This window comes from Athene noctua, chromosome 7, assembly GCF_965140245.1.
Source record: "Athene noctua chromosome 7, bAthNoc1.hap1.1, whole genome shotgun sequence".
Classification (NCBI taxonomy): domain Eukaryota; kingdom Metazoa; phylum Chordata; class Aves; order Strigiformes; family Strigidae; genus Athene; species Athene noctua.
In genome coordinates this window covers 19,799,272-19,813,629 of record NC_134043.1, presented here as the reverse complement: position 1 = coordinate 19,813,629, position 14,358 = coordinate 19,799,272, and the positions used below count along the sequence as shown (strand labels likewise).

Here is a 14,358-nt window from a genome sequence, read left to right as displayed (position 1 = left end):
ATATTCTGTTTCTATTTCAGGATGCCACGATTTTGTGAATTTTGAACACATTACTTCTTGGTTTTAAAAAACAATTTTATAACATAAATAAAATTCTTCAGCTGGTCCATACTTAATGTTGTTTTATTGACAAAACAGAAGGTAAAATACCAGTTTGGGTGTAAAAAAAGAGCTTCATGTCCTGAAAAGGAGCTTTTTGTTCTGTGATCTGCAATACATCACTGTACATTTTCAAGTGTTGTCACTTGCCGTATTTTGAAGCGAAAAGACGCTAAAGAGGACATCCATAAAAAAAGCACTTAGTCAAAACATCCTTCTCTTGTTTTACAGTATTTATGCTTGACATACACAGGGGATTTCCTTGCTGAGCGTTCTTGAAAAATGAATAGGTGGGGCTCAAAGCTTAGTAGGTAATAGAGAAAGATCAAGGTGCAAAAGGAGGCAAAGAAAGGTGACTTAAACCATTTTCCTGCTAGTGGGTAGAGCCAGATGCTGAGCAGGCACATGGCTGGCTGCTCTTACTCCTACCTAGTTACTTGTGGTTTCAGAGCAGACTGTTATGTGGGCAGGATGGGAAGAATGGTGACACAAAATATGCTACATAGCCAAAAATTCCTCTTGACAGAGAGAATTCTCAAGGAAGAGTCCAACCTGTGCAAAACATTCAGAAATAACTGCAAGATATTGTGTACAGTCCAATGGTGGATTTGAATTAAAACAAACAAAAGTCTTGAAATTTAGAAAAGGCAGAGAGAGACCAATAAGCAACAAAATTCACAAAAAAGGTGGATTGTTTACCAGTAAAAATATATTCTTTCAGTCATGTTCCCAACAGAAGAAAGGCAAACAGCAGATTCTGTAGGAGGAACTTAATTTTTCTTCATCTTACTCTATTTAGATCATATATCAACAGGTAAAGCACATTATTTGTTTTCATTGGTTCACTCACAAAATGAACAGTAATGGTTACTGGTTCGGGGGAAAAAAAAAAAAAAAGGCAAAGAAGCAAAATTCCTTCAAGTCCAGCAACCAATTTAGAGAATAAAAATAGAGGGGGAACCAGCCATATAACAAGTACAATACATCTCTGACAAACAACCAAGATAAGCAACAGCTAATGACAAAAGACAAAAGATTTCAGATTGCATTAACATCTACTACCCAGAGTACACAGATCATGAGAGATTTCTTTCCAGAGCTCCTTAGATTGAGTTTTCTCATATTAGAATGTCTTTTCAACGTGACAGCAAATAAAAATGACTGAGTCACATTGCAGAAAAGAACTAAGAGTGAATAGGAAACAAAAAAATTACAGTTATTTTCCTGACCCTAGAAAATAAGATAACTCTTATATACTATCATTCTGAGATGGGGAGTCATTCTTCCTCTGATTTATTAAGAGTTGACATCAAATTTATCAAGTGTAACTTTAAAAACCTTTCCTTTTTCTAAAAGCATCTATCCTGCTAGCTGCATCCAACAGTATTGAACAAGACCACTTACCACAGTGTTCCTCATGACTGAAATCTAACACAATGTAAAAAAACATTTCATGCCATACATCTGTTTTCAAAGGCTCTAACAGAAAAGAGGGATTCCTATCTGTTAAAGGGCTGAGGGCCCTCTGAACAAATTAAAGACCTATGGAAGGCAACTGTCATTTGCTAGGTTGAGCTCAGACTACATTTAGTTCTGGATAGGCAGAAACTTCACCAGCTGAACACTTACATATTTTAAATGGTGTTTGTAAGCTCTTTGGGACAGGGATCCTGTCTTTTGTTCTGTGCCATTATGATGGCTAACACAGCTAGGTTCTGATTCAGCATTGGGCTTGGCAGATTATGATCATAATAGATCATTTTTAAAAAATATGTTACCAGGAGTCTGATGACCACGTTTTAGTATAAGTAGAATTCTTTCTAGTTGGATACTCAAGAACTCCTATCTCATATGCAGCAAAAAGCTGAATAGGCAGTAATGTGAAAAGTGAAGATACCAGCTTCACAATAGCAGTGTAAAAATCCTTTCAGCTGATCCTTTTGTTCCCTTTATTCTTCCTTGCAAGAATTTATCATCAGTTCTCTATGTCAGTCTGACCAGTGTTTGTATAATCAAGTAGCTAAATTTTGGAAAATTCTTGCATGCACCAAAACTGTAAATCACTAAATCACACCCAACTGATTTTTCACTCTTTTCTGTTTCATTGCTTTTGTGTTTTGTCACAATTCTATTTTTCAATATATGCCATTTCACTAGTAAAACAAAGGAAGTCTTTGTTCATATATAATTCTTTCCTTTGGGGGAAAAATAAATTATCCCAAAACACTTGTCATATCTTTTTGTTTAAAATTCTGATGAAATTTATTTAATACTGTATCTGTCCCATCTTTATATTCAGAGAGGTGAGGAAATTTCTTTTGTAAGCACTCATTTCATGACCGGGTAATATCCTCTTCTCCCTTGAGGATATATTTGCAATGTGCAGTTAAATTGAGACTTACAGAAACTGATTTCTGCTATAGATGTCTATTCATCGTTCAATCACTCTTCTAAATTTTCTCTCATTTCCAGATATGAGAATTCTCTTCATTCTTACTTCAAGTCTTTTCCAATAAGTTTGCTTTTTCCGTTGCCTTTTCTTACATCATGTGTTTCATAATTCCAGAAATTAACTTCTATACCCAAAGATAAAAACACTTAATAACTTTATCCCACCTCACTTTATCTGTTAAATGCTTGAAGACATAAATACCTGCTTTTTAAGTTGAAGGATATTTGTTTAGCATATAAAAGTGTTAAGATCAAAAGGTTTGAGCTACATAAGCCCTAAAATAGATTTTACTCATCCTATAACAGTTCTTATGGATTGTTCTCTGTCACATCTGATAAAACACTCACATTCTTGATTGACACTACAATGATAAAAAATTATTCTCAACAGTGTTGTTCAAAAGTTTTAATGAAGCTAACCATTTGCCAAAGTTGTATAAAATTTTCAAATCTAACTTAAATAATGCATAAATAATTGGTATTTAACAAGATGCTTTTAGAAAGAGAAAACTCCTTCCTGCTGGACGCACAGTAAAAGAAAAAAAAAAAAAAAAGGAAAAAAAGAGGAGCTTTTTGTAGATTTTCTACAATGAACTAAATTAAGAAAAAATGTGATTTTATACCAGTTTAGCAAAAAATCTCTGTGAACACTACTAAATTGTCATTTAAATTTGTCTACTAGTAACAGTTGTTAACCAAAATAAGTGAAGAATTCCTGTACAGTGTGTTGAACAGACTTCATTAACTCTTTATTATAAAGTGTTAAGCTGCTATAACTTCTGTATCTAAATATGGGATTTAAATCAACTGTTGAGGAAAGAGAATGTAAGTGTCCAATTTTATTCCTAAATCTGTAAAACGTTTCAATCTGGCATGTTCATCCACTCCACCAACTTGATTAGGAATTTTTACACAAATTTACAGAACTAGTGGCATAAACTAATATTTGCTCCTGGCACCTGATTCTGTTCTCCAAAGCTGTCAAATACTTTGTGTCTGTAAAGCTAGTAACTTCAAAATATCAAAATCAATCATGTCACAGATTGAATACAGAGAAAATCAGCAGCAATTTCACCGACAGAAAATCATAGATTTCAGGATACTGACTTCAATATGAGGAATATAGCTATAATTTTTCTATTCAAAGTATAGTATAATTTTTCTACACAAAGATCATTTGTGGGATTTTAATGTATACATATGCACAAGATGAGAAATACCTCCCAGAACTTATAATTCTGAGTTGTCTTCATTTTCCATCCCACCTAGAGCACGCTGCTCTTTTACTGACCTATGAGTGCTTTTTCTAACATTTACTCCAGTCTTGTCTAAAGCAGAACAGGTATCAATATGTAGGCTAAAATAGCTAAAGTCAGATGAGGTTAACTTCATCACAAGTTTTATTTATTTAACTTAAAAACATTTTGACTAGTTAGAAATACTAACCTATAAGCTAATATTGGCTCCCAAACACAGTGTTCATTACCTCATGGGAGAAAGCCCAGAAAGTTACTTGATTAAGCATATAATTGCGTTCTGCTGAAGAGGGATATTTGAAGATTGTCTTATAATTTTATCACTTTAAAATCTGTAAGCCTATTAAAGGCACCCTGGAATAATTTCTTGAGTTTCTTCCTCCAAAGGAAATGAGAGGATCTGTTAAACATCCAATAAATGCATACTTTTTGCATAAGGTTCAAACAAAATGAACAGGTTAATAATATTCTTTAAAAAGCTAAAACCTTAAGTGGAAAACCTTTCAAGCAAGGAGATTCTTCAAGGTGCTTACACTTCACCAAATTTATCTATCCTGGTCCTAGCAATGGAGTTAAATCTCAGGCATAGAGATCACTGCATCCACTGAAGTTGCAAATAAAACAAGCACAACTGAAATTCAAATCAGGCCTTTCCATTAAGTCAAAATGTTAGCTCAAAAAACAGTATTTGTTTTTCTCTGTGCAGTGCACTTTGCTGTATAAGCAAGCATAGCAGTTTAGTGGGAGTCAAGGATGTATTTTTTCCTAAACGTATCAGGACAACAACATTGTCATGAAATACTGTATACCATTCGATGCACACAAGTTTGCCACACAGAACATGGCACGTATAACCAATAGTAACCCCCTGACTTTGACCAAAATGTAATGAGAAATTTGTTCAGGGTCTTATTTTTAGCTGTACCACTGGGAGCAAATTCATCATAAGTGAGAGCTAGTCAAGAAAAATTGTGTCCAGGAGGACAAAGGTTTCTTATCTAGCCAGCCAGTAGCATAGCTCTGACAACCCCAGTGTCAATATGTGTATTTGTCTCCAAGGTAAATTATAGTGAATGTTAGGTGAACTGAGACAGTGTTGAACTCTTAGCAAAGGAACATAGCCAAACAGCAATCACCAGTAAAAGATACAAGAACCTCTGGTACTTTCACTTTAGTGCTCCACAAATACCTAACTGCCTAATTAACAGAACAGACATTAAGATAAATAAATTCTAGTAGTCTTCTTTTACAGACAGAGAAATACAAGTGGGGTGGCTATATTTCTGTTTCCTCATGATGGTTACTGTTGGGGCATAGATGAGAAAGAAAGTCTCCCTGGGTTCTAGCCACTCCAGCCACTCCAGTTAGCTGTTTGCATTACAGCCTCTCCCAGCTAGGATCACAGAGCTATAGTGCTGTATCTTGTACAAACATTCAATAAAAAAGGCAATCTCTGCTTAAAGAGATTACAAACCAAAAAAAAAAAAAAAAAAAAGGGGAAAAAAAAAAAAAAAAAGGAATGACACAGCTTTCAGCAGCTTTCAGTGGAGATGACTTGTGCACACTGGACAGGAAAAGGAAAACAAGCTGACAATACTCTGGCTATGCAGAGACCCTGCAAATTTTCCTTTTGCTATTTAAATACATAGTAAGTATGAGAAATGAGTATGAAAGGGATTCTTGGATTGAACTAGTTCCAGGACGTTTCTTCCAGTCCTACATTTTTATTCATTTTTATCCATTTTTATCAGGTCTCCTGTCTATTTGTTCTTTTCAGGACATTTAAAACAGGTTGCTTCTGTGAGGTAACTTGAAGGCTAGGCTAATGATTTTGCAAAGTCATCCCACATTATAATACATACCCTCAGGAAAGTATAAAGGCAGCGAGTTTTGCATCGTTCTCTGATGGAAGAGAGAGACATTATGTCTCTATTACTCACAATAAGAACTAGTACAGAGAATTTAACACATTTGTGCACTTATTAAATTATAGATTTTAACCTTGAAAAGGGAGAAATCAAAATTATCAGGCTATCCCAAGCTTAGATGAAGAGAACTCTACTAGATAGCAGAAAATATTGAAATGGATTTACAAAGCTTTCAGAGGGACACTGGACATAAGAAAAATGTTTTGTTATTTATATTATTCAACATGGAGTAGACACTATTTTAAGGTAAGCAAACATAATAAATCTATAGATAAAAATAAGGGGATTTACCACCACTGTGCCTTATTTATCAGGCATAGGATCCTGTCATGGTTACTTGAATATATTAAGGAGCATAGCAGCCAGGCAAGTTGGGTATTTCAAAGATCTGAAAGCAATTGGCAAGGACACATAGTCTGAGGAGTTCTTCCCATGAAATAAGTGAGCCCTGAAACTTCTCTAAGGTCATACCCTGAACAAACGATAGTGAATAAAGCCAATTCTAAGGGTATTATGAATTTTTCAACTATTCAATAAGTTTTTTCCAAACAAGATTAGCATTTCTTAGCAAAGAAATGATCACTAAGAATTTAGAAGACGTTCCAGTTCATGAGAAATAGCACGTTAGTCTGGGTACATCTACTTTAGTTTTCTGTCTGAAACATTAGCCAACTTTAAAACTTGGTAATTGGAAGCATATATTGATCTATGCAACAAACTTAGTAATTATCAAAGTACTTCTTAATGGAATAGTTCTTAAATTTTCCAAATAAAAAGGTAATGTACTTTTAGAACAATTCTTCTGCAGATTACATATATTGTATATGAATTCAAGCTATGTGAATTTGCTTCTAAAATGTGCGGAAATTTTATATTCTACCTTCTTTTCTTAATAGTCTGTTTATTTTTTTAATCTGTTTATTTTTAAGCTAAAGCTTTTTGTAAATCTAGTTTAATTGTATTTCAGATGGTAACAACCTTTCAAGTGGCTCTTCTTCAGGTAAATCATCTTCTAAATTTCTATCTACTAAAGTCCTTTTATTGCTTTGTTCTGGTTCTATTATTTCAAGATCTCATTACATTTTATATAATTCTAGAAGACAGCAAGTCAAATATGGCTCTTGCTCCCACTTTCTGAATACTTATTTCTGCAAAACTATAGATATAACAGCTAAACTATTAAATTTAATATAATTATATGACATATAAAATCTAAATGTAGTAATACTTTTCAGCTTATTATCACTGAAAATTCTTGTATGTAGAGCATAAAAAATTTCAATCAATATATGAGACAAAACATTGTGGAACTTGGTAGCGGTATATAAATTCAGTGTTAAAACATAAAGAGAACTTCTTCAGGCTTCCCATCTCAGACAAAAGCAATATTTTATTCGATGAAGTCTGGCAACCAAGGTGATGAAAGGTTGAGGATTACATGAAAACTTGATTTAATAGATGGAATTAATTATTTTTTCCAGCTATGAATTGATTCTTTTTTCCAGCTACCAAAACCCCCACCATATTCTTGGCAAGACAGCAAAATACTGTGCTAGTTGATGAATTCTTTGCATATAATATTTGTTGCGATGCTTGCTATTTTATATCATTGCAGTTATTTTTTTTTTCTTCTTTTCCACTTTTAATGTGTCTAAGAAATAAAAAAGAAAGAAATAAAACCTTTCTGAGAACCAAAAATTCTTTTTACTTATGGCTTTTTCACAAGCACACTGTAACTCCTATAATCCCAATGAATAATGAATAAGATCTAATATAGTGACATCTCTAACAACAAATGGAAAGAAAAAACAGACAGATAGATGTACAGGTTCATATTAACATCCAAGGATACAACCATTTTGTCTTTTGAGGAAGACCCTGAGAACATTGTTCAGACTAAATTCACTGGTCAACCACAGCTTAGCCCCTACATGTGGCCAGAGACTTCATTCCCTTCCTTTCATGTTTTGACAAGCTACCTCAGAGGCCTATGTGTAGACAGGAGGACCTAGAACCATTTTATTCTTTTAGCCATTCTCAGTAGTACCTTTTGGAAGAAGTATAGCCTGAAGACAAAAATGTGCCAACACAAGCTGTTGCATTTAAGTGGGGGATAAATTTAGTAAGAGATTAGTCCCCTTGCATTCTAGATGGTCCTCAAAGATTAGAGGGGCTAGGAGTGGTTGGACTTACCTCTTAATAGATATGTCAGTTCCTGCCCAGACTATAGGCCTGTCACCAAATGCATGAACAGCCTGTCTGACGTAGGTCCAGTCGCATTCAAAATAAGTGGTCAGGTTTACAAATAGTATGTTTTATTCTCATGCAATATCTACAGATTCTTTGAGATTGCCAGCAATAAATGCACTAAACTGCAGCATGGCTATATAGCTCTAGAAACAAAAACAATTGCAATCACAAGCTCAATTTTCCAGGTAGGCAATTGGCATAGCCGAAGTTACAAATCTTACCAAAAGGCATCCCTTCTGGGGTGGTGGTGAGGAGAACAAACCCATCAATCTGTCCCTGCAATCTGGTATCAGATTCTTGTCCAAGTTAGGTACAAACTCAGGGTAGTATTTATCCACTATTGTGCCAAGCATGCCAAGTGTGTGTGGGGATAAGACTGTGGTCAAGTCAATATTCCCTGAGTAGTAGCACAATACATTTCTTAGTATAACTCCTGAGCAGTTGTGCCACTGTTTTGTGCTTCCAATGCTTCTAACACCAGCACAGATATAAAATAACTTTCTCACTTACAAGGGAACATAGAGAAGATTGCTGTCACTAATACTGATAGAACTCAAGTGAAACCTTAAATTTTAGAGATAACTAACAGAATAAGAAGTGCCAAAATTCAAGTAGACCATACCAGAGGATAAAAAGTATGTGTGCATGCAGCGTCTGAGAATTATAAATTTAATCTTCTAAAATTAATAATTGGATATGCCTTCCTTTTCCTGCCTGAAAAGAAATGAAGATTATTTAATGAGCAGAGAAAAAAAAAAAAAAAAAAAAAGATACACTTTGCTTTTCTACATTTGGGGGAAAAGAACTGAAAGAAACCATAATTGGCTCTTGCTGTAATTCTCTGTCCTAAGGCCTACTGAGTCCAGACTGAAAATAAGTCAGTATCACATGCCTCACTGTTTGCATAGAGTACATCCAAGTATTTGCTGCTATTTTAGACTGTCAGTGTTTAGGGATTCCATTTCTTAAAAGCAATTGTTTCCTCCAGTCTGTTGCATGAGTTGTCAGATGGTATTTCTAAGCCTTTGAGTAGCAATTCAATAATTGCCTGTATCTGTATTTCTGCTAACCTAGATCCTTGACAGTAGGCATGGAATTATCAGAAAATCTTTCATCAAAGAGCTGACTTGTGCTTCTTTTGTGAAAGTAATTTTGCTTGGGGAAGTTTCAGAATGAAAGTATTGTTGAATTAACCCATAATCTGGAGCACAGTCTGTCATAATTGACCTACCTTACTTGCCCTTGCCAAGGAATTCTCTCTCTGTTGATCTTTGTGGATATGTACTGAAAAAATAACATGTGTTTCATATTATATAGCCAGACCAGTCACCCACTATGATAAAACTATTCAAGACGATTTTCTTCAACATTCTACCACAGTTCACAGGATATAGCAGAACATGGGCAGCTTGGAGTCTGATTTAGCTCTCAGCCTAAGGCAGGTGATAGGTCATACCAGGAAACAGTTTTGACAGTTTTGACATTTCACTTTAAGACCAAATTATTGTGCATTTGAGCTCCTTTGATTTGATTTTGGAAAGTGTAAATCTACAGAAGATGAAGAGTCTAACAGACTAAATCTAGTTCACACTTAGGGAGCCTGAGACCAGCTACTACCTCTTTTTCATTTTGTTGACTTATTTGAAAGCAGCTTTAAATACTGGTTTCTGGATAACTACTTCCCTGCATCAGCATGAAAGTAACAATGCTACTAGAGATGCTACAATAACTGGCTGAGCAATTCTTTGATGGGTCATCATGATCTCTCAGCTGCTACCTCTTAGGGCTACCCTTCTATAGTGCTCAGAATAGGAAACCAGGAATCCCATCTGCATTGGCACGGACTAAACAGACTTTGGGTTAGCACGTTGCATCTCCCAGTAATCCTAAAACATTAAAGAAATTGTAGTGAAAGTAAAGCTCTGTCAGTTGTAGGCATTTCTCTGACTTTGCCACTGTGTCTAGTATGTAAGTATATATTTTCATCACTAGAAGTTTGAGGAGTACCTTCACTGTAGCAAGGCAATATTCAGACCAAATATCATTTATCTTCCTTGTTACAAAATGCTTACACAGGACAAAAGGGGTATTACTTGACATGCAAGTGTATTCAAGTACTAAGAAATTTTTATTCAGATATGTTTTGTCTGGAATATCCCCTTTTAAAAATGAAATTTGTATTGAAGGAGCAGGAAATTTGCAACCATGATTGATCCTAACTGTTAATAAGATCTTCTTGGAACTATTTTTTTTTTCCCCCCCAACAAAATTATGTATGATGGTATATAGTGTTTAAGAATTGCAATTTTCTATTAATGTTAACAATTCCTGTTTCAATACTTATGGGAAAGCAAGCCTATTAATTTTTCTTATCAAGATAGGTTTTTTTCCTACACTTTTTTTCGCAAAACTATTAACCAAAGTATTTTATTTTCCTGACTTCTAAATATCTTCTCCTTTGATCTCCCAAAATATGAGACAGAATTGAAAAAAGGCTTCCAGAAAGCAAGAAAAGTCAATTTGAATTTTGGATTTTGGAGATAACTACATCTTCAAACAGTTTAGAAGTGTCCTTTCTATGTGCAGTATATTTTTGGACTGAGTTTTACTATTTAGAAACTCTAAGGGTTAGCTGAGATGGTACAGAGAATAAATGCAACCAACAGATTAGCTCATTTGCAAATTACTTATTCAGTGAAGCAAGGTTTGAAAGGAGGAGGTGGAATGTAAGCCTGGAATTCTGACTCAGACTCAACTGCTTTCCTCAATTGCTCTTAGCAAGCCACAATTATACAAATCTCTGACTCAGCATTAAGAATTTGGCAATCTAGTCTTCAATAAAACGTAAGGATTTTAATGTAATGTTATCTGTATATTTAGGGTAAATAGCTAGTTGTGCCTCAAAAATGTTTTAGTGTTGTAAGCCAAGATAAATCTGCTCTGACACCATACCTACACAAAGCAGTGGTTGTCCACTTTCAAACAAAAGATTTTACCCCATAAACAGAATGCCAGGCAAGCTTCCACTGACACTTCTAGTCTATACTGGGACAGCAGCCTGGGGCCATGAAATCTGCTTCATGACAAATTGTATTATTACCAAGCTGAGCAAGGAAGTGTAATGTAAACTAGACAAATTCTGAATGGGCTTCATGATAGCTTTAGCTGCAGTACTGCAGGAGAGAGCTGAATATCCAACACATCATATAGCTCACGATCTATACACTGAAGAGCAACAATACTTCTCTCCTCTAAAGAATATTCAGATTAAAAAGGAGGAAAAAGGGATTTTAACTTTGAGAACCATTTATTACTGTTTATAGAACAATAGCAAAGAGATACTCATTTAAGTTTTCTATTTCATGCCCAAGAGTCTTATCAAGAATAAAAATTCTCACTGAGCATTCTTTCCAGCTGAACTGCAGTTAGACAGCTAAATCAGTAATGCAGTATAACATGGTCATATTAACTTGGTGAAGCAGAAAAGACCATCTGCAACACCATGAATATAACTAAAATAGAGTGCCAGCAAAAAGCCGTTAACAGTGTCTAACGCCAGAAAACCTTATGAATGGTATTTTCAAGAAGATCAATGTAATTGATGAAAAAGGAATTATAATATTTGTTTCACTTTTGATGCAATAAGGTGTCAAAACTGATTTATAAACTGCTTTACAAATTAATTCTATGTGCATGTAAAAATAATAAATTACATTTTTATGTACTTCAATAATTTCAACTGTAAGCAATTTGTTCAAGTATACTTAGTAAGTTATTATAGAAGAAATATGCATGTTCCCAAGGTACACTCTGCTGGATATCACTGTGTAGATTAAAAATTGGCACCTTTAACTAGTGCTTAAAACATACATGACTGATTTTATGTAACTGAGATTTCTATCTACTGTACTGCAGCATGCATATATGCATTAGAGTAATAGATTCTATCCTAAATATTTGGAATTCAACAAATTTTTCATAAATTATTAAGGAAAAAAGGAAGACTGTTACATGGATTTGGTTTTTAAAGTAGGGGAAAAAGGTGTGGAAGTCTCACGGGGTTTTTTATTATTTAATACATTTTCATATCCTTGGATAAAAAAGGTGAAAACAGTGAGGTGAGAATGTTTGCAGATCTCCCAAAATTATTCAGAATATGATATGAGATTTACACATATATCCTATGATACTGAGTGGCTGAGTGATAAAACAGCAAATGAAATTTATTACAGATGTCATAATAGAGATTAAATTACCTGTTACCAGTCAAGAAAGAAATCTTTCAGCTTGTGGAAATATCTTAAATTAGCACAGGCTAGGAAGATAACTTTAAAAGGCAATCAAATATTAGGAATTATAAGGAAAGGAACTAAGATCAAAACAAAAAGCCATTATTTCACTGTACTGATCCCTGAGTCTGAGAGTAGCTCAGGCCACTGTCAAAAATTATTACATTAGAAATTAAAAGGAACTAAAAGTGAGAAGGATGATCAGAGGTACACAATACAGCTACACTAGTATTCTTCAGCTTGGAAAAGAGGTATGCAAAGAGAAATGCAACAGATGTATGAAATGCTATAAACACTGAGACTATTAAAAGGGAGAAATTAGCGCTTTTTCATGTCATAAGAACTAGCACCCTCCCCAAGGCAGCAGGTTTATAACAAGCAAGGGGAAGTACTTTTACACAAAGGTATGCCAAAATTATGGAACTGTTTCCTAGAGGATGCTTTGTAGATCAAAGGACAACCATGTTTCAGAAGCACTGAGGCAAATTCATGGAAGAAAGGTACAGCAAACATTGTTTGTGGTTTAAACACAATCTCCGGCTCAGAAAGTTTCTGAACTGCAGATAGTCAGAAACTGAGTAAATTTACAGGGATAAATAACAACACTGTAGTGGTTCTTAAACTTCTTCTCCACTACTGGAAAATAACAGAGGTCCAACAGTGTTCTAGATGGACCTCTGGTGTCATCTAGTAGAGCAATTTTAGCTCTTAGGTTTTGCTTTAAGAATAGCAGGGCGCTCTCACTTTCATTTATTTAGAATTCAAAACAAATTCAATACTAAATATATAGGACACTTGTTTTAAAACATTAAATGCTTAAACCATGCCATCAATTGCTCTATTCTTACTGTTGGGCATAGGCACCAATGAAAGACTACTTCAAAACATTTCAGTATGGGATGATAAATTACAGTACTAAATATTAATGAATGTTAGCTAGCCACAAACGCTAGCAATTAAAACTGCCTGGATAAAAAAATGAGATCTTATCCAAACAGAATTTCTTATCCCAGTGAGAGGAAATAAAAGACATTTCAAGATGTCCTCTGAGAATTCATTTCATATTGATTCACTAGGGAAACACTCATGTAGCAAAGTGATGAGTAACAAGAAGTTATTAGATAAGTCAGACTGTTTATGCAATGATATCTGATTATTTCAGTTATTTCAATTATTTTATTTTGGAGGGTTTTTTTAGCATTATTTTCTAAACTGTTCACTATGTTTTCTGTACATCAGAAGTCCTTGTGCCTCCATCTGTGTGTGTGTTACACAATAACTTAAAATATTTGCTATCTGGGTTTGGTTTTTTTAGAGGGGCAGTCTGTAGATTTTACAGTTCTTCCACTGCACCATATTTTACACTTCTTCACAGATACTGGTATTTCTTACCATTACATAAAGTTGCTAGTTTTCCACACACTCAGAATAGCCTACCCTGCCATTCAATATACTAAGCCCAACTAAGCCCACACCCATGCAAATGAACAAAAGATAATTGCATTTTATAGGTGCAACTGAGGCTTGAAGGCTGTGTTGCTGTTTCTTCTTCCCACATGTTTCTTTACTTTTCATTCTGAACTCATTCAAAATAAGTATTTCTTTTAATTGTAAAATGTAAGTATTGGAAAGGATTGTGGCAAAACTGATACACAATTTATTTTTCTTTCCTGTAGGATTAGCACTGCCATCTTCCAGTTTAATTTGTAGCAAATAAATCAATAAATCAGCAGTACACTTTTAAGCACATGGAGTTCCACTAATAATAGAGTCCACAAATACCTATTTCAGGATAACAGCTAACAAGCAAAGTATTTTGATGTATTATAACAGTCTTTTATAGATGCACAGATTTTTAACTTAGAAAGGACCAACAGAAGAGATAACTATCTCTTTTAAAACAGACTGTAGAATTAATGCTGCTATCCTTATTCTGAGCTCAGTAACTTAGGTCTGACTAAACTATGAAATCCTGTAACACCATGACTATAACAAGCTTACAGCTATATAATATTTCCATATTTACTTATTCCATTGCTAAGCACTGTAATTTATTAGGAATAGAACAATTATTTATCGCTATTA

At 34.4% G+C, this 14,358-nt stretch overlaps 1 protein-coding gene across 3 annotated transcripts in view; it reads left to right on the top strand.

Annotated features, from left to right (window-relative positions):
- The window catches only part of KCNH7 (potassium voltage-gated channel subfamily H member 7), a 238,155-nt gene that overhangs the window by 144,344 nt on the left and 79,453 nt on the right, over positions 1-14,358 (top strand). The window contains exon 4 of one of the 3 annotated variants that reach the window (XM_074910228.1): positions 6,702-6,734. The exons of the other annotated variants lie outside the window; for them this stretch is intronic. Within the exon in view, the coding sequence (XP_074766329.1) occupies positions 6,702-6,734 (33 nt within the window). The remainder of the gene's footprint in view (positions 1-6,701; positions 6,735-14,358) is intronic. 3 annotated transcript variants of the gene reach the window in all.